The sequence below is a fragment of the Vanellus vanellus genome (genome assembly GCF_965231255.1).
Source record: "Vanellus vanellus genome assembly, chromosome: 12".
NCBI lineage: Eukaryota > Metazoa > Chordata > Aves > Charadriiformes > Charadriidae > Vanellus > Vanellus vanellus.
Genome location: NC_138917.1, coordinates 21,462,072 through 21,485,464, shown reverse-complemented (window position 1 = coordinate 21,485,464; position 23,393 = coordinate 21,462,072). Strand labels below are relative to the sequence as shown.

The following is a 23,393-nucleotide window of genomic DNA, read 5'->3' as shown; positions in this document are numbered from 1 at the left end:
GTTGCTGCCTCAAAAGGCAGCTGGCTTCATTCTCCGCTCGCCTTTCGCCATGGCTGTGCGTTTCTCTGATCACGGAGGGTGGTGCCGGGGGCTCCCTTCTTGCGCATCCCAGACGATTGGCACGGTGGGTGTTTTGGGGGTTGTTTTTTGGAGAAGTCTTTGTCGCCAGCGAGGGAAAACCAGCAGTTTCTCCTGCAGCCGGGGTAATTGCAGCAATTCGTTTGGGAGCTCTCCCTACAAGGTGATGGAGCTGCATTTCGTCGGAAGTGCTGCAGGGGAATTAGATCCACCTTTCAATCCATCCATCCAAGGCCTGTACATCTGTAGCCGGGGAGAATGGGGGGGGGGGGGGTCGGCTGTAGCCAGATGGCTTAAATTACCGTCTGCAGGGAGGTCGAGTCAATATGGGTTGAGGTCGGTTTTGGGGCCAGCCTTCTGTTAAGCTTACGCTGAGCAGGATGGGGTGAGGCTGAGCACCCTGCCCGAGCTGCCTCGGCATTTCGGGTTATCCCCAGCCGCATCTTGCTGCTTTGAAGCTATCGTCCATCCTCTTATTTATTGCAGTGTTCATTTTGTAGCCCTTGAAGCCTGCTATTTGCCTGGATCTTGAGGGTGGTTATAGATGCCTTTTTGCTCCCCATAGCCAGGTACGAAGCAGGCAGCACCCTGCGGCCAGTCCTGGTGAGTGTTTCATGGGGGAATTCTGCTTCCCCCTGGCCAGCTCTGGAAGTCGGGGTACACTGTGCTCCTCTGCGTGTTGCCTTGGTGTTTCTCCTTTCTCCTGGGGAAGAGAGAGCTTGAAATCCATCCTACAGCTGGGATTTTTGTCATCTGCAGCCCGGCTATCCCCCTCCTGCTCCCAGTGGCCGCTGGCTGCGAGGCAGCTCATCCCTTCCCATGTTGGAGGGTGGCACACCTTGCAGTGAAGGGGAAGAAGAAGCAGAGAAGGTGGGACAGCCAGGCAGGATTTTTCCTGCCTGTGGCACGGTGTGCAGCCCCTCCTGCCTCTGCAAGCAGGATCTGGCGTGGGCAGACCCTGCTGGTCGCCGAGGGGTTCATTCCTCCGAGACGTTGTGCTTTGTGTTTCAGAGGTTTGGCTCCTGGCACTGCAGAAAGCCTGGCTCTGTCTGCCAGCCACCTCCATGCTGCAAAGGCAGCCGGAAAGCACACAGGATAGGGCCTCTCTGGAGCGAGAGCGAGTCGTGTGCTATCCCCTAGCACAAGGGTATATCCCAAATCCCCAGCCTCTGGCTGGAGAAGGGGAGCTCATGCTGCCTGACCAGGCAGCTCGGTGCTATCAAGCATCCTTCGCCTCCTGCACCACGCACAGCAGAGGTGTGTGATCATCCTGCATAACTGCACCCCACTTTTTCCTTTCCAGCTGTCCTGGTAGCATTCCCCAGGAATCCCTTGGCAGTCACAGACCCCCTTGGGGAGCAGGGAGATGCTCTCTGCCATGAATCTCTTTCTACCGCGCGAGGAACCAGGGGCAGGTGAGGTTAGGGTTTGCTTTGCAGCGTGCTCCTCCCTAGGATTTTTTTCTACCAGTGTCTGTCTTTCTGCAGAAACAACCAGTGTTAAGTGGCCGTAAGCGTTTCACAGCCATGCGCTGCCTGTGGGCGTAGGTCCATGTGCCTTCCATGCTCCGTTTGCTGCCCGCTATATAAAAGTTGCCCTTTCTCTACCCTGAAAAGCAATGCTCCATCCTTCCCATGCACCCCAGGGGTCTCACACTGATGAAAACCAGTTGCCCCAGTAACTCCTGCCACCATGGCTCAGGCATGAAGTGCTGCAGGAAACCCTCCGCACACTGTTTGTGCGGTGCTGCCGTGGGGTGGGTGCCTGGGGAGGAGGCATCCCAGGACCCAGGTGGGATTGCTTCCTGGCAGGAGCGGGGGTACGTGGGTGAGATCAGTGCTGGGCTCTGCTCCCTCTGCCATCATCACGAAGCTGGGGGTATGCCATCGTGTGTCTCTGGAGTGTCCCTCTGTCCTCCCGGCGAGATCAGCTGAGGTGTGACAGAGACTCAGCAGCATCAAGGCAGGAGTTTTCTGCTTTGGAAAAACCCTGGAGGTCAGGAGGGAGGCAGCCAGGGAGCTGCAGCTTCACCCTACGGCATTGGATCTGGTTGCGTTTGGGAGTGGCTCAGGTCAGGCTCTTGCGCTTAAGCCTTTCCGAAAGCGGGAGTTCCTCTGGCAGCTCTGCAGCGGCTGGAGACCGCGGCGGGGACTCCGTGGGTGCCTCCCCAACGGATGGCTTAGTCAGAAGTGACTCACCCCACCGGTCCCCGCGTGATGTGTCCTCGCTGCTCCCTCCCAGCCCCTGCCAAGCCTAAGCATCCGACACTCTCCCTTTCTGCTCCTGATTTCCGAGTCGCTGCGTCCCACTGTGCTGCCGGAGGATTGCCTATGCTTCTTCATTTTGGGACCTGGGACCCCTGCCTTGTTCTGTTGGCTCCGTGCAGATGATTGCTGCCCGCAGCAGGACTTGCAGTTGCGCTTCCTCCTTCGCATGAGGAATATTTGGGAGGAAAAAAGTAGGCATGCAGGCAAACCCTTTGGAAATTCCCAGGCGTGCCTGCAGGATCCATCTCCTCTCTGGGCAGTGACTTTGAAACCCTGAGCATCCCTTGAGAGGTGGGGAAACAGCTCCAGGGCACCCCTGTAGCTCTTCTGTGCAATGAGATGGCTCCAGGGCAGTTTTGTGACTAGCAGGAGCCCTGGATGAGCTTGTAATTCAGTAAATTCAAGCCCTGCAGCCCAACGGCAGGAGTCTAAGGTGTTAATGCCTTTGCTGGGCTGTCGCCCAGGACCCCTCTGCTTAACTTTGCTGTTCTCCAGGATGCTAAAATTAGCTTTGGGCTACACGCTCTTCCTTATGAAGCCTGTTCCCAGCAGCTAGGGGAGTGTTTCTGCAGTAAACTTGGACTAGCTGGAAGGCAGGGTGACCCCAGGAGGTTGCTTTTCTCATCCAGGTTGGGGGGGGGGGGGGGGGGGGCTGGTCCTGCATGTAGCCTGGACTGCAGAAGAGAGATGCTCTCTACCTGTAGCATAGGTACTTTTGTTCAAAAATTGCAATTGCAGCCATGAAAGGGGCAATACTCAAACAGCAGCAGGCAGGGGGAATGCTTGGGGTACAGAGGCTGTTTGTACGTCTTACCTGAGGATGTGTGTGCAAGGAGGGCTGCTCTGGACCCCGTGCGACCATATAGCCAGGCCTCTTCACCCTCCTGCTTCTCGGTGGCCACGGGCCACGGTGGAGGTGTCTTGTAGCTCTTTGGTATGTCTGTCTGCCGAGGCTCGATGGCTTTGGGTGTTCTGGAGCAAATGTCCTTGTAGGGCTCCCTCTCTCGTGTCTCCTGCCCCTTCCCAACTCTCCGGCTTTCTTCAACCCAGTATTGCAATCTGTTCTGCTTCTTCCCCTCCTCCCCCACCGCCCCCATAAGAAACCAGCTGGCTAAAAAAAAAAATAAAATATCTCTGCCTCCTGGCTTGCAGCCAGCCAGCCCTGGGCTGCTGAGATGTGATGCCACCCAGCCCCTCCTGCATCCTTCTGGCTGTAGTGGCTTCTCCACATCCCACCCGGAGCACCAATGCCTTTTCCTTGCTGCTGTGTCTCCTCTTTGCAGCTTGAGTTGGGTGGGAGTGGACAGGGGCATCTCCAAAACCCGATGCCTCGAGCGTTAGGTTGGTGCTGCCCTTGGCCAGCTTCGTGCTCCATGGCACGTCCCTGCCGCCCTTGGCTGGCGTGTGGCCGACCTGACAGCAAACACCTGCAGCGTGGGGGCTTTGCCAGGAGCCACTGTGAACCAGGGACAGCTTTTCTTAGACATTGCACAGGAGGGGCTTCTTTCTGGGAGGCTGCTTCACATTACAAGAGTTTATTTTCTCCTGGCTCAGCCAGCCGAACTGAATTTGATCAGCAAGGAAATGGTGGGGTGGGATGGGGATGGAGCAGGACTGTCCCTTTGCTGGGGCAGCAGCCTGCGCCATTGGGTTTCTCTCCGAGCGCTGGATCCAGGGATGTCCCAGCCTGGCCATGTCCCCACTGCCTGGCTTGTTTGGGGTTGGCACACTGGTGTCCCCCAGCGCTCCCTCCCTTCCGCCCCTAGGAAGGTGGGATGTCTTGTTTCCAACCTGGACCTGTCCTTTATGCTTTCCCCACCTCCCTGCAGCCTTGAATCGGGAGGAAGGACGCTCACATGTCCCTTTTATGGAGCCGGCAAATGAGGCCGCTTAAGTGCTTTACTCCTTCCTGCCTACGTGTCCCCGCTCGTGTCAACCCTTGTGCTGCACAATAGCCAAGTACCGGCGCCCGGCGCCTTATGTCCTGCCGGTACGGCAGGCAGTGCGGCTGCCTTGGTCTCTGGCTCCTGCATCTGCCTCTGCAGCTGATGCCGTTTCCTTCTGCCAGAAGTAGTTTCAGACCTGATCCTGCTGGGTGCCCCGGCCTCCAGGCACTCAATGCAAGCGCTTTGTGGGCAGAGGGAGCGTGGTCCTTGGTGGGACTGATCCTTGGTGCGCTGCGAGCTGCCTCCAGGCCCCGGTGCAAGGCAGCATCGCCAGCTGCATAGCTCAGAGGCCAGTGAAGCATCACTTCCATGGTGGGTGATGCTCTCAGAAAAGGACACCCATGGAGGTCCAAGCGCTGGAGATGTGCTCTGCACACCCCATGTGCCATTGCCAATGTGCTGTCCTGTGACCGTTGCTCTCAAAAAATGAGGCTGCTTTAAGCCAATAGGGAATTTATTTTCCAGGAGACGTCGGGTCTGAATATCTTGGCTCTGCAAGATATTCTTGGGCTGTTCTGGAGCCCACGAGGAGTAACGGAAGGGGAGGACTTGGAGTCCCTTCGCCTTACCCAACCCCCTGTGCTTCTGCTTCTGATTGACTGACTGGGCCCATAGACATGGTGTTCTGGTCTTTCCCTCCGTTCTGATCAGTAGCATGTTTTTTTTTAAAAGATGATCCATCTCTTCTAGCTTCCACCTGGTGGTGGTTCAGCTGGCGATGTCGGGGAAGCCAGGGGAGGAGGCGTGATCTCAGGGTTTACTCGGCAAGGAGGAGGCACCAGGACACTCCTTCAGCTGCCTGCTTAGACCAAATACTCCCTGCATTTATCTTGTGCTCAGCCACATCCTCACCTGGCGTAAGCCTTTGGCCAGCGTCCCAGGATGCTCTCTGGAGACGTGAAGATGGGCTGTGCAGCTGAGGTTTCCGGATCTCCCATGGACATCAGGCATTCTGGAGCTTACCCCTTAGCTCCCTGGTGCTCAGAGTGTCCTGTGAGGTAGCTGGGCATGGGGAGAGGGACCCCTCCTGGGGTGGGTGCATTTTCGGGAGTCTGTGTGGCTGCTCTCATATGCTCCTGGTTTATCCCGCTGTGGTAGCGGGGTCCAGGGCAGCTGGGGATCCCGTCGGTGAATGCTACTCGCTATGGGGTGGGTTGCTGGGGTTGCACCCGTTCGCTTGTGCCTGGGCTGCTGCTTCCCCCTGCCTTCAGGGCACGTTGTCCTCTACCAGTGTCTTCCTCCCCTCGCTTGGAGGTGCTGCTCCCTGCGTTTCTGCCATCTGCTAGCTAGCGATCCAGCCAAGGTCTCCTACCGCTGGGGCAATGCCACGTCTCCTGGGGGCACCATAGCCTGTAAGTGATCCACCTGGAGGCACACCGAGCTAGCAGAAGATTTGGCAAATGAACGTGGATGTGGCACGTGCCTTTCCGTGCGGTCAGGGACGGGGTTGCAGCTCCCATGAATGCTGTCTCGCCTGCCCCGGAGGTGAGCAGCCACTTCCACTTGCAGGACATGGTGTTGTTGACTCCATTGTGGTACTCGGTGGCTTCCCCAAGCCACATGGGTTGCTGCGGGCATCACTTGTAGACACAAGTGATGGGAATTTCCTATCCCACCTTCAGGAGCAACTGTGTTAGAGATGTTTACAGATGGATTGGAAAGGTGTCTTGAGCCTCCCACCACCACCAAAACCCCGTCAGCCTCTGTGGTGGTGCTTTTGGCACTGTGAGGGTTAACCATGGGGCTTTTTCAGCTTGCACAGGACCTGGTGGAGGTTTTCAGAGGTTCCCAGCTCTGCTTCGCCTGGCTCTCTAAAATTAACCATGTAACCTTCCTAAAAATACTCAGAGGGCAGTAGCCCCTGGAGAGCACCAGTGCTGCTTGCTCTCGGTTTCTAGACCAAGCCATCGGAGAGATGAGATCACCTGGCAACATGTGTCTCGCAGCCCTGGAAAGCCTTTGGCTTTCTCAGACTCTCCTGCAGGATACCAGAGCCCAGGTCTGGATCCGAACCTGCCTTTCCAGGCCAGCCTGCTTTCCCGCCGCATCCTTCTCTTCCTCACTTGCTCCTGGCAAGAGCTGGTGCCTGCCTGCACATCTCTGGTTTGCGGAGATGGTGCCAGCTTCAGGTTTAACAAGCCACAGGCAGGAGCATCGGCAGCTGCCCCGGGCGCCTTGGGAGGGAGGAAGGGTCCATGGCCTTTCCCTGGAGCATCCCCCGAGCCTCCCTGTGGGTGTGGGAGGCCCAGGCGAGGAGGAATAGCTTGGCCCTTCCTCTCCCTCTCTCTCTCTCTTTTTTTTTTTTTTTTTTTTTTTTTTTATTTTAGGCATGTGGGAGGAGGGCGGAAAGGGCTCGAGGAGGAGGGAGGGAGGGAGCTGAATTTTCCATGAGCAGCTGTCAAAATGTAATCTCCTGCGTCGCTCGGGCTGGCAGCTTAGGCAGGATAAATTAACGGGGATTTCGGGGAACGTGGAAAATACCATGGCCTGGAGGGGGCCGGCCACGTGGGGAGCGGTCCTTTCATCTGCCAGATCGACTCGGGGCCCCAGCGCCTGCCTGGACCACGGAGGGATGCTCCGAGGCGCTGGGCTCGGCGCCTGCTGCTGTCAGGTGCCGGCTGTCCCCTGGCCTCGGTGGTTTTCCATCCACTGCCTTCCCCCAAAGGTCAACCGGAGAAGGGGAGAGAGATCCCGACCCCCTTCTTTGCCTCCCTTTCCCGCTGGCGGTGAACTCCCCTGGCTCCGGGTGCCTGCCGTGGAGGGGGATGCCGGCAGTTGCTCATGCAATGCCAAGTATTTGTGCCGACAGCTGGGACACAGGGCGGCCCCCTGCCCCGGGGGCCTTTCCACGCCAGCTCCTCATAATTTTATATATATATATATATCTTTTTTTTTTTTTTCCCCCACCTCCATCTTGCAAAATACAGAGCCAGGAAAGCGTGTCTGCTTCTGCGCTTGGCTCAGCCCCCGGCCCCGTGCGGCAGCCAGCGTCAGGGGCTGGAGCACGCTGCGCATGTGCTGGGGTTTGAGCCCGGGCTGCTCCGTCCGTGCAATGTCCCCATGTCCTTGCCATGTGGCTGCGGTGGCACTGGGGGTCCCTGTCCCCCCGGCCAGCTGCCCAGGGAGCACCAAGGAGCGTGACGGGTGTTTGTGCTGGTTATTTATAAATGTGTTAAAGCTAGCGAAGAGGGCTGGCAACAGCCGCTCACCAGAGCCTGTGAAGGACTCTGCTCTTTCCCCGGCTCCTGCCGCTTGCTGGCAGCCAGCGGTCGTGCCCCGTCAGCCATGGGACAGGTGGTCTCATCCAGGACCCTTTCCTTTTGCCCCGGTTGTACATCTCGTAGGATCCCTTTGGGTGCTGCCGGAGCTGGCAGATCTGGGACAGCTGTTTAAAATAACACATTGGCACAGAAAAAGTCGGGGGACCAGAGAAAACGAGGTCTTCCCGTGCGGTACCTAACTTCTGCAAATGCTTTGCCCTGACACTGAGTTTGCAGCCGAAACCCCTTTTCCGAAGGGAGCCCTTCGCAGCTGCCCCGTGCCAGGGCTTGCTGCTGGAAACTGGTCCCCGGAGCTTCCCCGGTAGGGACCGGCGCCCGCGGTGCTGGCAGACCGTCCGCTTTCAAGCAGGATCGGTTCAGCCGGGGACAGGGGCAGGCGGGATGCCAGGGGAGCCAGGGGACGGGGAAGGTGTCTCGCAAGGGGAGACTAGTTGGGTCTTGCAGAAGGCAGGCTGGGAGGCTATCTGAGCCCGCTCTATAAATACACCAGGCGGGTAAACACTTGGGAGGAGGAAAAAAAAAAACCCAGCTATTTCAGCTAGTGGGCATCTGCTGCCACAAGGTATGAATCGGTCAGGAGTAAAATTAGGCTGGAGAGGAGGAGGCAGATCGGTGCTGCTACCGAGGAGGCTCCGGCTGCCGGTACTGCCCTTTCAGCCAAGGTTTGGTGCAGACAGGGCTGGACTCGCAGTGGAGACCTGGTGGCTTGGCCCAGCTGGGGCAGGGATGTGTCCCTGTGGTGGCACACTGTGGGCTAGCCCGCCACCCCACCGGAGGGGCTCCAGGGCTCCTTGTTTTAGCAGGTCCCTTTAGAGCCAGTCCCCCACCACCCGTGATGCTCATCTTTGCCGTGCCCTCCTGGAAAATAATCATCCTCCGGAGGGGCAGGAGTTGGCATCCCTGTCCTAGGCTTTCATCCGGGGAACTGGGAAGTAATCTGTATTTATCATCGCCGCTAATGAGAGGGTGCTCAGGTGCTGAGCAGTTATCCTGGCTGTTTGCACCACAGAGGTTTGAGCTGCCTCCCGTTAAAGCCACCTGCACTTTCTCCCTTCCAAGAAGCGAAAAAAAATTCCCTCGCCAAGTCCACGTGGTGGCAAACAAGAACCTGATTCATCCTTAGATAATTTGTGTACGTTCCTCTTCTCTTCTTTCCTGAGCAGCCTTTGCATATATATGAAGAAAGCTCTTAAGCGGCACTGCAGTCAAACCTGATCTGCTTTTAGAAGACAGGTCCTTAAATTACCCTCTCCTTCTCTGCAGGCAGGGAATTGCTAGATACTCTGGTGCAAACCCATGGTGGCGGTGGTGGCACGCATGTGTTCGGCTGCGTCGGCTTAGAAACCTGGGTTTGGGGCGCTGGGGACGATGCCATGGTGGTCTGCATGGCTCGAGCAGGTGGTTGGCACCAGGCAGGTCCGGGTGACAAGGCAGGGCTAAGGTCAAGCTGGGATGTCAGCCTGTGGGGTCCCCCTGCTCCTGGGGCTGCTGGCTGGCACTGGTGGGGCGAGCACCCACCTCGCTCCTGCAAAAAGCTGGAGAAAGCAGGAATTTGGACTCGGGGCTCCAGCCTGCCCGTCTTCTGCTGTGGCGCTACAGAGAAACCTCCTTCCTTGCAGCTTTTCTGGCTCAGCCGTGCAGGGCTGAGCTACAGCACCAGGGACATCACTGTCCTGGAACGGGGACGTGCCCCTGCACTTGCCAGCTGTGGGGTGCTGCGTGCCCGGGGCTGCTCATCGCCCTTTAAGGCCCAGCAGCAGCTGATGGCCACGTGTGCGCTGCCTTGGCACAATCTCCATGCCCTCTGCGCGACAGGCACAGGGACGACCGGCGCGCTGGCTTGGGCGGCTCTCCCCTGTCCGGTGGCTGTCCCCCACGCCACCACTGCTGGCAGCCGGCACAGGATGAGCGGGCGCCCGGCGGGTGCTGCGTGGGGTGCGTGCCACCATGCAGGCGGCAGGTGAGGGGCTGCCCACTGCAGTGCCCCACCGTGGCTTCGGGGACTCCCCGGGATGCGGGATGGGCTCTTCTCCTCCTCCCCTCGCTAAGGGCTCATCTCTCTGCTTTCCCTCCAGGTTTCAAGTGCCCCATTTGCTCCAAATCCGTGGCTTCTGACGAGATGGAAATGCACTTTATCATGTGTCTGAGCAAACCTCGCCTCTCCTACAACGGTAAGGGCCGGCGGCCAGGCTTTGCGGGGGACACGGCGTCCTGCTGGCTTGGGATGGCTCCGGGCAGGCTGGAGAGACGCTTGCCGCAGGCGGCTCGGTTGGGCTTGCCAAGAGGGCTGTGCTCCAGCGGACCAGTGCAGCTCGCGGTCCCTGCTCTGCTCTGCTTGGCCTCGCTGCTTTTGCCTTGGGACCCTTTGCAATGCAGCCCCCCTCCCTGTGTTGCTCCACCACACTGTGCTGTGCCGGAGGGAGCCGTCCTGGCTAGGGCAGAGGGAACATGTGTCCTCCTGCGCTGCCCCCCTGAAGGGTCATTGCCTTCCTCCCCTGCTTGCTGGCAGCAAGGCTTACCGAGCTGAGCACCGGGCTGCAAGCTCCTGCATCTCCCATCCTCCCTGAGCGATGCTCACCCCCTCCTCAGCGGTGCTTTTATGGAAGCTGAGGGTAGGGGGTGTGTTTGCTGCAGCCACCCCAGCCTCATCTTCCCCTCCGTGCCTCCACCGGAGCCTCCTGCTCTGTCCCGACTGCCTCCATGGTGGTGGCTGTGGGCTCCCCTCCATCCCGCGAAGGGGGACACACACCGGAGTGGACCGTGTCTCACCACTGCCCTCTTCTCCCCTCCCAGATGACGTGCTGACCAAGGATGCCGGCGAGTGCGTGATCTGCCTGGAGGAGCTGCTGCAGGGGGATACGATAGCCAGGCTGCCCTGCCTCTGCATTTATCACAAAAGGTACCGCCGCGGGCAAGGGGATGCGGCCAGGCAGGTGGCGAGGGGACAGGTGGGGGGACATCCCGAGGCTCGGTGGCACAGTGGTGACGTGCTCTCCTCTCTCCAGCTGTATAGACTCATGGTTTGAAGTGAACAGATCTTGCCCGGAGCATCCTTCCGATTGACCCGCCGGGCGTGCTTGCTGACTTCTCTCTAAGGTGAGACTGCGGCACAGGCTGGTCGAGTGTGTTTTACCTGCCCTGGGTTTGAATGCCGGGGCAGGAGGGGGGAGCGTGGGGTGGGATGGGGTGGCCGTGGCTCCTGCTCCTCACCTGGCGTCATCTCTCTCTGCCTTTGCAGGGCACCTTGCTATACCTGCTGTACCTCCTCTCCCCGTCCTCCCCGCCCCGCCTGGAGTTTTGGGCTGACTTTAAATTCCTCGAGAAGACAAAAATAAAACCCAGAAACTTGAATCCACTTGGGACAACAGCGAATTTTTTTATTTTATTTTATTATTTTTATTTGTTTCGTTGTTTTGTTTTTTTTTTTTTTTGCTTTGTTTTGTTTTGTTTTGTTTTTTAATTTAAAAGATTTAAAAACGAAACATCCAGGAGAAGACAGTGTGAGAAAAGCGGAGCGGACCCGCTCTCCCCTCCACAGCCGCTGGTCACCAGGAGAGCTCTGCCCGCCAGGGAGGCCCCAGGGACGCCCTCGGCCGAAACCCTGCCATGATGTTTGGCTTTTCTCCCCGAAACGAACGGGAAAGCTGCCGGGGGACAGCCGGCCAAACGGAGCACGCAGCATTTCTCACCGGCAACCCCCCCCACCTCCCACCCGGACTCGCCCAGGGGCTCTGCTCGGTTTTTTTGCACTGACTAAACGGGAATTTTCTCCTCTCTCCCGTCTCCCTTTTGGAGATCTCTACCCTGGCCCCGGCAGCGTGCGATGCCCCACGCCGGGAGCGGGGCCACTGCTCCCCCCTGCTGAGCTTGCGGGGGTCCGTCTTTCAAGTGTTTACAACGAGGGAAAAAAAAAAAAAAAAAAAAGGAAAAAAAAAAGGAAAAAAAGACAAAACCGACAGGAAAAAAAAAAAAAAAAACAACAAACCAACCAAACCACAACTGAAGCTTCGTGTTGACTGGCGTGTTCTTCGATTTGAGCTTCCCTGCCCCGGTGATGTTTACAGACTGGTCACTCTTTAACTCAGCTATAACCACTCAGAGACTGGAGAGCCGCAGCATCCCCGCCGCCCCCCCCGCCGCCGGGCTCCTCTTGCCAAAACCACCCCCCACCGCCCCCTTTTTCTTTCCATCTCCTTTGAGCGGAAGCCTTTCGAGGAGGGTACAAGGGGAAGGCCACCGATGGCCGCCCCGGCCACAGGGGTGGCTTTGCTGGAGATGCCAAGACAGCGTTGTTTCATGGCAGTGACCCCCCCACCCAGCCCCCCATCCCCGTCCCCTCCCGGCGCGGCGGGTGCGTTTTCGTTGGTGAGACCTCCCCTGCTGGTGGCCGTGCCCCTGCGGGAAACCTTTCTGTATTTATATATTAAAAAAAAAAAAAAAAACACAACAAAAAAACGGGGGAAAAAATACTTAAAAGAGTTCAGAGCTTGGGGGGAGCTTCCTTCATTAGTCAAGGTGTTTTGATATGGTATTAAAACAATGTTCAATAAAATATTCACTGTTATTTTATTTCACTGGCTTTCTTGGTGAAGCGGGCGATGCCTGCAGGGTGCTGGAGCCCTCCAACCTGTGCCGATGCCCCTTCCCCATGTCCACCTTGGCGTGGGGATGGCCGTGGCGGAGCTCACCGCATCCAAGAGGGCTCCCAGTCCTGCACCGCAGTGCTGGAGAAGTGGCTAAACTGGGTGACACCCCACCCCCCCCCCCCCGGGGCCCCCAGACCCAGGGGTGTCTGTGTGTGCACTGCTTGGGACAGGGACCCCTCCTGGGGAGGGGCTGGGGTGTCCTGTCCCCCCCTCAAAAGACATCATGGTGCACGGAGGCTGTAGGTGCAAAGGGTTTTATTGAGGGGTTGGGGGTCCCCGACCCACAGGGATGGGGATGGGGGGGTTTGGGGGGACAGGGGTGGTGGCAAGGCAAGGTGACTCCAGGGGGGCTGCTGTCCCCCCACCGGCTGGGTGCCGGTGCCCACCTCAGAGCACCTTTCCGGGGTTCATGAGGTTGTGGGGGTCCAGCGCCGCCTTGATGCTGCGCATGGTGTCCAGCCCCTCCTGGCCCATCTCCTCCAGCAGCAGCGCCCGCTTGCCCAGCCCCACGCCGTGCTCCCCGGTGCAGGTGCCCCCTGCCGCCAGCGCCCGCCTGCAGGATGGGGAGGTGTCAGGGGATGGGACGGGGCCATCTGTCCCCGTTTGTCCCCGTTCCCACCTGCCCAGGCGCTGGGCGAAGGCATGGACGCGCTGGGTCTCAGCCGGGTCCTGGGTGTTGAAGATGAGGAGGCAGTGGAAGTTACCATCACCTACGTGTCCCACCATGGGGCCTGTGGGGCTGTGGGTCAGGCGGGGAGGATGGTGGCCCCCCCAACTGACATCCCCCTGCCCTGGGGGGCTGCGGCCCCGCTGACCAGTGAGGCCGGAGTCCTGCAGGTCCTGCTTGGTCTCCACCACCACATCAGGCAGGCGGGAGATGGGCACGCAGACGTCCGTGGAGTAGCCCTGGGCAGGGCAGAGCCATGGCGCCCGCAGCTCCACGGGGCGCTGCTGCCATTGTCCCCTGTGCCCATCCCTCACCTGGCAGCCGGGTCGCAGGGCCAGCGCGGCGTACCAGGCGCTGTGACGCATGGCCCAGAGCCGCCCACGCTCCTCCGGCTCCTCCGCCCAGGCCAGACTGGAGCCGCCATTCAGCTGCACAATCTCCTCTGCCGGTGGCCGGGAGCCCTGGGACGGGGCCGGGCCGGGACCCACGGCACCCCCGGGGCAGCTGGACCTCCCCCCCGGGACCCCCAGTCCCCTTCCTGGGCATCCATCCCACACCCCAGGACAACCCTGGTCCCCCTGTCCCTGGGCAGCCATCCATCACCCTGGGAAGCCCCTGGTCCCCCTGGTCCCTTGTCCCCCAGCCCACACACCCATACGTCGGTCTGGTGTCCCCCCCCATCATTCCCCAGTCCCCATCCTGGGCATCCATCCCTGGCACCTGTCCCTCATCCCAGGACACCCCTGGTCCCCTGTCCGTGAGCACTCATCCACATCCCTAAGACCCCAGTCCCCAACTCTGGGCATCTGTCCCTTGCCTTGGTGACCCCAAGATCGCCCCATCCCAGGTCCTAGACCCCCGTCCCTCACCCCAGAGCCATATCATGGCCCTCTGGTACAACCCTTCACACCAGGACACCCCTGGTCCCCACCACCCCCTGTCCCCGGGCACTTGTCCCCCAGCCCAGGCACCCATCCCCGGCTCTGGGACACCTGATCCCCTGATCCCGGTGCCCACCATGGTCCCTGTGCCGGTGCCGTCCCTACCCGCCTGCCGCTGCTGCTCTGTCAGCCCGTGCCGGGAGCCATGGAGCTCCAGGAGGAGCGTGGCCGCCACCGGCAGCTCCATCTTGCTGAAGCGGCCGCAGGCATCCACCATCACCTCATCCAGGAACTCTGGGCAGGAGGAGCGGGCGCTGAGCCCCGCCACCGGCCCCCCCTGACCCCCAGCTCCACCGCCAGCCCCACCGCCGGGCACCCACCGATGCGGGCCACGGGCACGGCGGCCTGCAGCACCTGGACGGTGCAAGCCACGGCCGCCCGCACGCTGGGGAAGGCGGCGGTGGTGACGGCGGTGGCCTCGGGCAGGGGGTGCAGGCGCAGGGTGGCCTGCGTCAGGAAGCCCAGGGTGCCCTCGGAGCCCACGAAGAGTGAGGTCAAGTCATAGCCGGCCGCCCGCTTCCTGCGGGGGGCCAGTGAAGAGGTTGCCTGGGTGGTCCCTGCCCGGTCCAGCCCCGTGTCGTCGTCCCACCCCGGCACCCACCTGGCCTGGCGCCCGGGGCCGGCGGTGTGGAGCAGGCGCCCGTCCGGCAGCACCACGCGCAGGTTGAGCACGTTGGGCCGCATGGTGCCGTAGCGCACCGCGTTGGTGCCCGAGGCGCCCGTGGCCGCCATGCCGCACAGCGAGGCGTCCGCCCCGGGGTCTGCAGGTTGGGGGGGGGCACAGGGATGGGGCGGGCGGCTGGTGCCGGGATGAGATCACGGGATGTCCCCACGGGACCCCGTGCCCAGCCTGGCAACCTGGGAGCCTGTCCCTGCACCAGCTCCAGTGTGCCCCTGAGACCACGGGGACCCCAACACTGCTGGGACCATGGCACCCACTCCGCCATGGGCATCCCTGGGATCAGAGCACCTCAGTGGGGGTCCCATCACTGCTGGGTCCATGGCACTCACTCCCCCATGGGCATCCCTGGGACCACAGCACCTCAGTGGTGGTCCCATCACTGCTGGGTCCATGGCACCCACTCCCCCATAGGCATCCCTGGGACCACAGCACCTCAGTGGTGGTCCCATCACTGCTGGGTCCATGGCACCCACTCCCCCATAGGCATCCCTGGGACCACAGCACCTCAGTGGGGGTCCCATCACCGCTGAGTTCATGGCACCCACTCCCCCATGGGCATCCCTGGGACCACAGCACCTCAATGGGGACCATGGCACTCCCGGGACCCTGGCACACCCCCAGCACCTCTAGGACGATGGCATCCCCTGTCCCACCAGCACCCCAGTACCCCTGGCACCCCCAGCTCCATAAGCACCCCCAGCGCCGCCACCCTGTGCAGCCCCCCGGTGCCCCGGCACCCACAGTACCAACAGGGAACCAGAGCCCAGTGCCATGCAGATGGCTGTTGAGGGCCTTGCGGGTGACACCGGGCTCCACCGCCACCGAGAAGTCCTCGAGGCTCAGCTCTGTGATGGCATCCATGCGGCTCAGGTCGAAGCAGACGCCGCCCTGGCACGGGGGGCACCGGCGTGGCAGGGCACGGCTGGGCACCGAGAAACCCCCCCCGGGGCAGGGGGTGCCGGGGGGGTGCCCGTACCTTCACGGCGTTGACGCCACCCTCGAGGCCGGTGCCGGTGCCGAAGGGCACCATGGGCACGCGGCAGCGGTAGCAGAGCGCCGCCAGCTCCTGCACCTGCCCCACCGACTGCGGCCACACCACGGCGTCCGGCGGGGCGCAGCTGGGGGACGGGGTGGCACTGCTGCCCCATGGACCTCCCCCACCCCAGACCCTTCCTCTCCCCACAGACCTCCCCCTCCCCAACCCTTCTCCCTCCCCACGGTCCTCCCCCTCCTCAACCTTCCCCCTCCCCAGGGACCTCCCCCACCCCAACCCTTCCCCCTCCCCATGGTCCCCCCCCTCCCCAACCTTTCCCCTCCCCATGGACCTCCCCCTCCCCAACCTTCCCCCTCCCCATGGACCTCCCCCTCCCCAACCTTCTCCCTCCCCATGGTCCCCCCCCTCCCCAACCTTCCCCCTCCCCATGGACCTCCCCCTCCCCAACCTTCCCCCTCCCCAGGACCTCCCCCACTCCAACCCTTCCCCCTCCCCACGGTCCTCCCCCTCCCCAACCCTTCCCCCTCCCCATGGACGTCCCCCTCCCCACACCCTTCCCCTCCCCGGACCCTTCCCCCCCCCCTCCCTCCCCCCGGGGGTCCCAGCCCCCCCCCCCCCGGCACCCACGCGTGCATGGACTCGTCGTGGCCGTGCTGCTCCCGCACCGCCGGGGCCGTGGAGACGTTGGGGTCCCCCACCGCGGCCCTCAGCGCCTCCACGAAGTCGGGGGGCAGCGGGGGCTGCGGGAAGGATGGGGGGTGGGGGGGGTGGGGGCGAGGGCCCCGTCAGGGCGGGGAAAGGGAGGGCACAGGACCCCCCACCCGCCGATGGGGGGTCCGCGGCCCCGATCCCTCCGCGCCCCCCGGACCCCCCCAAACCCCCCCGGCCCCACCTTGGAGCAGCGGCTCCGGCGGCCCAGCCCCCCCCCCAGCCCCAGCACCCGCCGCAGGGCCATGGTGGGGACCGGCGACAGGGACAGGACAGGGTCCTCCCCCGCCCCGACGGCCCCTCCCGCCCCCTCCGCCCCCGAATCCGCCTTAAGGTGGCTCCGGCGGACGGGACGGGGCTGGGACACGGGTGTCGTCCCCCCCAGCCGGGGGTCCTGTGCCTCCAGCACCCACGCCGGGGGTCCCCATGCCCGGCTGGAGGTCCCCACACCCAGGGAGGTGTCACCAGACCTGACCGTGTCCCCATGTGTCCACCCAGGTGTCCCCACTCCCAGCCAGGTGTCCCCATGCCAGGCCACCTGCCCTCGTTCCTGGCCAGATGTCCAACTCCCTGGCCAGCTGTCCCCGTGGGAGTCCACATGCCACGTGTCCGCACACCTTGGGTGTCCCCAAGCCTGCTCAGGTGTCCCTCCACCTGGCCACATAACCCTGCCTTGGTCCGGTGTCCCCAGGGAAGGCCACATGTCCCCAACCCTCCTGTCCTCCTTGGCCAGGGGTCCCTAAGTCCAGCCAGGTGTCCCCTGCCTGGCTGTCTGTCCCTGCACTTGGCCAAGTGTCCCCACACCTGGCTAGGGGTCCCGGACCCCATGGGGGGCTACATGTCCCCAAGCCTCCAACCTTCCCAACCAGATGTCCCCATCACCAGCCGGGTGTCCCCATGCCACTAGCCATGACAGCCAGGTGTCCCCATGCCCGCATAACTGTCCCCAAGCCCACCACATGGCCCTGGCCCCACACACGTGTTCCCCGGCCGTCTGACTGACCCCTGTCCCCTCCCGCCCATCCCGGTGCAGTGACGAGGACACAGTGGGGTGGTGAGAGTGGCAGCGTTTATTGGCGGCCTCAGTTGGCGGCCAGGATGGAGTTGATCCAGTCGCGGAGCATGGTGACGCGGGCGTAGACGCCGGGCACGTTGGGGTCGCAGGTGCTGCTGCCCCAGGAGACGATGCCCACCAGGGTCCAGGCGCCGTCCTTCTGGCACACCAGCGGGCCCCCGGAGTCGCCCTGCGGGCAGCGGGTGAGGGCAGGGCCGGGGGGCCGGGGGGAGCGGGGGGGTGCGGGGGCCGGGGGGGCCGGGGGCACCTACCATGCAGGAGGAGGCACCGTCGGCGCCGGCGCACACCATCACGTCAGCGATGCGGTAGCCCCAGTACTGCTTGCACTGCGCGTTGGTGAGCAGGGGCAGGGCCACCTGCTGCAGCACCGCCGGCGTGCCCGAGGCTGCGGGCCAGCGGGGCAGCGTCAGCACCGGCCACCGGGACGGCAATGGCAACGGGGACGGGGAGTGGGACCGGGATGGGGACGAGTATTAGGAAGGGGTGTGGGGATGGAGGATTGGGATGGGGATGAGGGTGAGGATAGAGGTGGGAGCGAGGACGGGGCTGGAGATGAGGCCAGAGGTGGGGGCGGGGATGGGGGTGAGGATAGGGATGGAGATGAGGATGAGGATGGGCATGAGGACAGGATGGCGACGGGGATGGAGATAGGATGGGGGTGAGGCCAGGGGTGGGTGTTGGAGATGGGGATGTGGATAGGGATGGGCACAAGGATGAGGATGAGGATGGAGACGAGGATGAGGATGAGGATGGGGATGGGGATGGGAGTGAGGCCAGGGGTGGCTACTGGAGACGGGGATGAGGGTAGGGATGGAGATGAGGACAGGGATGGGGATGAGGAAAGGAATGGGGATGAGGGTAGGGATGGAGATGAGGACAGGAATGGGGATGGGGATGAGGACAGGAAGGTACCGTTGGGGTCAGTGAGCCCCCAGCCAGTGGTGACACAGGTCATGCCACCCGGGAAGTCGTCGGTGGGCTGGGGCAGGCAGACGGGGGACACGCGGGCTGACAGCCGTGCCGGGGTGGCCAGTTTGAGCAGGGTGATGTCGTCGCGGACGGTCAGCATGTTGAACTTGGGGTTCTTGAAGACCTGGAGGAGGCAGCAGCGCTCCCAGTGCCTGCGCCCTCGGCCGGGGCACCGGGCACTCCATAGGGACTGACGGGAACCCCAGGGACCAGTGGGGACCCCGGGGACTGATGGGGGCCCCGGGGAATGGCCCTATGTGTCCCAGGCCAACGGGGTCCCTGTGGTGCAGATCCCACCCCCGGGGCACGGGGCAGCAGGGACCAAGGGGGGACTCACATGGGCCCCCGGGAGCAGACCCCAACGCGGGGCTGAAAGGGACAGGGGAGACAGAGCCCAGCACGGGCACAGGGGGGCAGGGACACCCCAGGAACCAGGGGCTCGGGGGGACCTGACCCCGGGCCGAGGCGGACCCGGCCCCGCAGGACTGCCCGTGACGGCCGTGGCAGCCTGCGGGCACCCGGCCCCCGCGCCGGCAGTACCTTCTCGATGGTCAACTTCTGCTGGTCAGGGGAGGGCGAGTCCTGGTCGTACGCACCCACCACCACGGTGTCGGTGGTCCTGGGCACAGGCGGGCGCTGAGCAGCGGGCACGGCGGCGGAGGGGTCCTGGGGACCCCGTGCCCGTGCCCAGCGCCGCGCCGGTGGGCGGCAGAACCGGTGCCTACCTGACGCCGCAGTGGGCAGCGGTGACCACCCAGTTCTCGCTGATCAGGGACCCGCCGCAGAAGTGGAAGCCGTTGTAGCGCTGCCGGGAAGAGCCGCCCTCAGCACCCGGCACCACCGGCACCGCCAACGGGGCGCTCCGTGCCCAGCGCCCACCCCGGCACCCGCCCTGGCCCCCGGCCCCACCGCCGGCACTCACCTGCAGGGACACCTGCCATGGCCAGGACCCTGGCACTGCCGGCTCCCCGTTGACGATGCGGTTGTAGCCGCGGATGACGGGCGTGATGGCGGGCACGCCGCAGTCTGCGGGGCACAAGCAGCCGTGGGACGGGGGCTCCGGCCACCCCGGACCCCTGCCCCTCCCACCACAGCCCCCCTCCCCTCAAGCCCCTCGCCCGCCCCACCGAGCCCCACAGCCCCACGCACTGTCCAGGGAGAGGGTGGCACGGGCAGAGCCCGCCAGAGCCAGGCAACTCAGCACCCACAGCAGAGCCATCGTCACTCGTGGGGACAGACCCTGCCTGGGGCTCGCCGCCTCTTATACCTGCTGCTGGGCATGGCCCCACCTCTGCCCTTGGCGCCGTGGCCTCGGGAGATAGCGTGGCACCTGGCACGGCGCTGCCGGCACAATGCCAGCCCGGGCACCGTGGCCATGGCCTGACCCTTGGGTGCACCGGGGGCCTGGCCCCGGGGCCGGGCAGGGTCCCCGTTCCCCGGCCTTGGCAGCAGCTGGGAAGAGCTCTGCAGACCAAACCCTGGGTGCTGGTGGGCACCGGGTTGCCCAGGCATCAGCCATGGTGGCTGCGGCCACCGTAGCCACAGAAGGCACAGCATTGCCAGGAGGTCAAGGGAGGGACCCTGCCCCCCATGCTCGGTGCTGGGGAGGGGGAGGCCACCCCTGGAGAGCTGGGCTCCCCAGTACAAAAGAGACAGGGACATACTGGAGAGAGTCCAGGGAGGTATGGAAGGGACAGGAGTGTCTCTGATGGTAACAGGAGGGTGTAATGGGGACAGAGCTAGGCTCTTTCCACTGGTGACAAGTGCCAGGACCAGACCCAATAGGACAACGAGACAGGAAGGAGGGTTCCTCTGACCATCAAGAGACACATTTCCACTGTGGGGTCACCGAGTTGCCCAGGGCCGCTGTGGAGTCTCCATGCATTGAGATACTCAGAAGCCACTCGGACATGGTCCCCAGGCAGCCCTGCTTGGCTTGGACCAAGTGAGCTCCAAGGTCCCTTCCAACCTCAACCACCCTGTGACCTGGTGACAGCCCTCCCCGTGCACCTGGCCAAGGAGCACACTGAAGCCAGCACTTCAACCACACCACTGCCGTCCCACGGCCCCAGCCAAGGCCACCGGCTCCAGATGCCAGGCTCCCAGACCACGTCCTGGCACTGTGCCGGGTGCCACGCTATCTCCCGAGGCCACGGCGCCAAGGGCAGAGGTGGGGCCATGCCCAGCAGCAGGTATAAGAGGCGGCGAGCCCCAGGCAGGGTCTGTCCCCACGAGTGACGATGGCTCTGCTGTGGGTGCTGAGTTGCCTGGCTCTGGCGGGCTCTGCCCGTGCCACCCTCTCCCTGGACAGTGCGTGGGGCTGTGGGGCTCGGTGGGGCGGGCGAGGGGCTTGAGGGGAAGGGGGCTGTGGTGGGAGGGGCAGGGGTCCGGGGTGGCTGGAGCCCCCGTCCCACGGCTGCTTGTGCCCTGCAGACTGCGGCGTGCCCGCCATCACGCCCGTCATCCGCGGCTACAACCGCATCGTCAACGGGGAGCCGGCAGTGCCAGGGTCCTGGCCATGGCAGGTGTCCCTGCAGGTGAGTGCCGGCGGTGGGGCCGGGGGCCGGGGCGGGTGCCGGGGTGGGCGCTGGGCACGGAGCGCCCCGTTGGCGGTGCCGGTGGTGCCGGGTGCTGAGGGTGGTGCTTCCCGGCAGCGCTACAACGGCTTCCACTTCTGCGGCGGGTCCCTGATCAGCGAGAACTGGGTGGTCACCGCTGCCCACTGCGGCGTCAGGTAGGCACCGGTTCTGCCGCCCACCGGCGCGGCGATGGGCATGGGCACGGGGTCCCCAGGACCCCTCCGCCGCCATGCCCGCTGCTCAGCGCCCGCCTCTGCCCAGGACCACCGACACCGTGGTGGTGGGTGCGTACGACCAGGACTCGCCCTCCCCTGACCAGCAGAAGTTGACCATCGAGAAGGTACCGCCGGCGCGGGGGCCGGGTGCCCGCAGGCTGCCACGGCCGTCACGGGCAGTCCTGCGGGGCCGGGTCCGCCTCGGCCCGGGGTCAGGTCCCCCCGAGCCCCTGGTTCCTGGGGTGTCCCTGCCCCCCTGTGCCCGCGCTGGGCTCTGTCTCCCCTGTCCCTTTCAGCCCCGCGTTGGGGTCTGCTCCCGGGGGCCCATGTGAGTCCCCCCTTGGTCCCTGCTGCCCCGTGCCCCGGGGGTGGGATCTGCACCACAGGGACCCCGTTGCCCTGGGACACATAGGGCCATTCCCCGGGGCCCCCATCAGTCCCCGGGGTCCCCACTGGTCCTGGGGTTCCCGTCAGTCCCTATGGAGTGCCCGGTGCCCCGGCCGAGGGCGCAGGCACTGGGAGCGGTGCTGCCTCCTCCAGGTCTTCAAGAACCCCAAGTTCAACATGCTGACTATCCGCGATGACATCACCCTGCTCAAACTGGCCACCCCGGCACGGCTGTCAGCCCGCGTGTCCCCCGTCTGCCTGCCCCAGCCCACCGACGACTTCCCGGGTGGCATGACCTGTGTCACCACTGGCTGGGGGCTCACTGACCCCAACGGTACCTTCCTGTCCTCATCCCCATCCCCATTCCTGTCCTCATCTCCATCCCTACCCTCATCCCCATTCCTTTCCTCATCCCCATCCCTGTCCTCATCTCCATCCCTACCCTCATCCCCGTCTCCAGTAGCCACCCCTGGCCTCACTCCCATCCCCATCCCCATCCTCATCCTCGTCTCCATCCTCATCCTCATCCTTGTGCCCATCCCTATCCTCATCCCCATCTCCAACACCCACCCCTGGCCTCGCCCCCATCCTATCTCCATCCCCATCGCCATCCTGTCCTCATGCCCATCCTCACCCTCATCCCCATCCCAATCCTCCATCCCCACACCCCTTCCTAATACTCGTCCCCATCCCGGTCCCACTCCCCGTCCCCGTTGCCATTGCCGTCCCGGTGGCCGGCGCTGACGCTGCCCCGCTGGCCCGCAGCCTCGGGCACGCCGGCGGTGCTGCAGCAGGTGGCCCTGCCCCTGCTCACCAACGCGCAGTGCAAGCAGTACTGGGGCTACCGCATCGCTGACGTGATGGTGTGCGCCGGCGCCGACGGTGCCTCCTCCTGCATGGTAGGTGCCCCCGGCCCCCCCGGCCCCCGCACCCCCCCGCTCCCCCTGGCCCCCCGGCCCTGCCCTCACCCGCTGCCCGCAGGGCGACTCCGGGGGCCCGCTGGTGTGCCAGAAGGACGGCGCCTGGACCCTGGTGGGCATCGTCTCCTGGGGCAGCAGCACCTGCGACCCCAACGTGCCCGGCGTCTACGCCCGCGTCACCATGCTCCGCGACTGGATCAACTCCATCCTGGCCGCCAACTGAGGCCGCCAATAAACGCTGCCACTCTCACCACCCCACTGTGTCCTCGTCACTGCACCGGGATGGGCGGGAGGGGACAGGGGTCAGTCAGACGGCCGGGGGACACGTGTGTGGGGCCAGGGCCATGCGGTGGGCTTGGGGACAGTTATGCGGGCATGGGAACACCTGGCTGTCATGGCTAGTGGCATGGGGACACCCGGCTGGGCACGGGGACACTTGTTTTTTCATGGGGACATGAGGCTGGGGGGTATGAGGACACCTTTCTGGGTGTGGGGACGCTTGGTTTTTCATGGGGACATGAAGCTGGGGGGCACAGGGACAGCTGTCTGGTGATGGGGACACCTGGTTGGGAAGGTTGGAGGCTTGGGGACACATAGCCCCCCATGGGGTCCAGGACCCCTGGCCAGGTGTGGGGACACATGGCCAAGCGCAGGGACAGACAGCCAGGCAGGGGACACCTGGCTGGACTTAGGGACCCCTGGCCAAGGAGGACAGGAAGCTTGGGGACATTTGGCCTTCCCTGGGGACACCGGACCAAGGCAGGGTTATGTGGCCAGGTGGAGGGACACCTGAGCAGGCTTGGGGACACTCAGCTGTACAGCAGGTGTGAGGACACGTGGCATGTGGACTCCCACGGGGACAGCTGACCAGGGAGCGGGACATCTGGCCAGGGACGAGGGCAGGTGGCCTGGCATGGGGACACCTGGCTGGGAGTGGGGACACCTGGGTGGGCACATGGGGACACACGGTCAGGTTTGGTGACACCTCCCTGGGTGTGGGGACCCCCGGCGTGAGTGCTGGAGGACAGGGCCCCCCAG

At 63.6% G+C, this 23,393-nt stretch overlaps 4 protein-coding genes across 7 annotated transcripts in view; 2 read left to right on the top strand and 2 right to left on the bottom strand.

The window, feature by feature from the left end:
* Window positions 1–23,393, top strand: part of ZNRF1 (zinc and ring finger 1) — a 183,776-nt gene that overhangs the window by 7,942 nt on the left and 152,441 nt on the right. Inside the window, exons 2-5 of one of the 2 annotated variants that reach the window (XM_082489441.1) lie at window positions 9,648–9,743; window positions 10,366–10,471; window positions 10,578–10,668; window positions 10,811–12,128. In XM_082489441.1, coding sequence (XP_082345567.1) covers window positions 9,648–9,743; window positions 10,366–10,471; window positions 10,578–10,635 — 260 coding nt within the window. In that variant the 3' untranslated portion in view covers window positions 10,636–10,668; window positions 10,811–12,128. Of the gene's footprint in view, window positions 1–9,647; window positions 9,744–10,365; window positions 10,472–10,577; window positions 10,670–10,810; window positions 12,129–23,393 lie in introns of those variants that run through there. The other variant, XM_082489442.1, reaches the window with a different exon arrangement.
* LDHD (lactate dehydrogenase D) lies at window positions 12,457–16,457 on the bottom strand (the record flags this gene model as incomplete). Of its 3 annotated transcripts, XM_082489551.1 has the most annotated exons (11): window positions 12,457–12,771; window positions 12,838–12,949; window positions 13,034–13,124; window positions 13,200–13,327; window positions 13,932–14,060; window positions 14,147–14,346; window positions 14,428–14,587; window positions 15,255–15,396; window positions 15,485–15,626; window positions 16,130–16,242; window positions 16,395–16,457. In XM_082489551.1, the coding sequence occupies 11 exons, from the start codon at window positions 16,455–16,457 to the stop codon at window positions 12,606–12,608; spliced, it is 1,446 nt and encodes a 481-aa protein (XP_082345677.1). In that variant the 3' UTR covers window positions 12,457–12,605. The 3 variants fall into 3 exon arrangements, with proteins under 3 accessions (XP_082345677.1, XP_082345676.1, XP_082345678.1); XM_082489550.1 differs by having other exon boundaries at window positions 14,147–14,587; XM_082489552.1 differs by lacking the exon at window positions 16,395–16,457 and having other exon boundaries at window positions 13,034–13,058; window positions 16,130–16,368.
* Window positions 17,293–19,473, bottom strand: LOC309676862 (chymotrypsinogen 2-like; the record flags this gene model as incomplete). Its single annotated transcript, XM_082489512.1, has 7 exons — window positions 17,293–17,454; window positions 17,537–17,670; window positions 18,198–18,378; window positions 18,795–18,873; window positions 18,980–19,059; window positions 19,177–19,280; window positions 19,404–19,473. The coding sequence occupies 7 exons, from the start codon at window positions 19,471–19,473 to the stop codon at window positions 17,293–17,295; spliced, it is 810 nt and encodes a 269-aa protein (XP_082345638.1).
* Window positions 20,495–22,578, top strand: LOC309676844 (chymotrypsinogen 2-like; the record flags this gene model as incomplete). The annotated part of the gene is made up of 7 exons (XM_082489496.1): window positions 20,495–20,564; window positions 20,688–20,791; window positions 20,909–20,988; window positions 21,095–21,173; window positions 21,589–21,769; window positions 22,201–22,334; window positions 22,417–22,578. The coding sequence occupies 7 exons, from the start codon at window positions 20,495–20,497 to the stop codon at window positions 22,576–22,578; spliced, it is 810 nt and encodes a 269-aa protein (XP_082345622.1).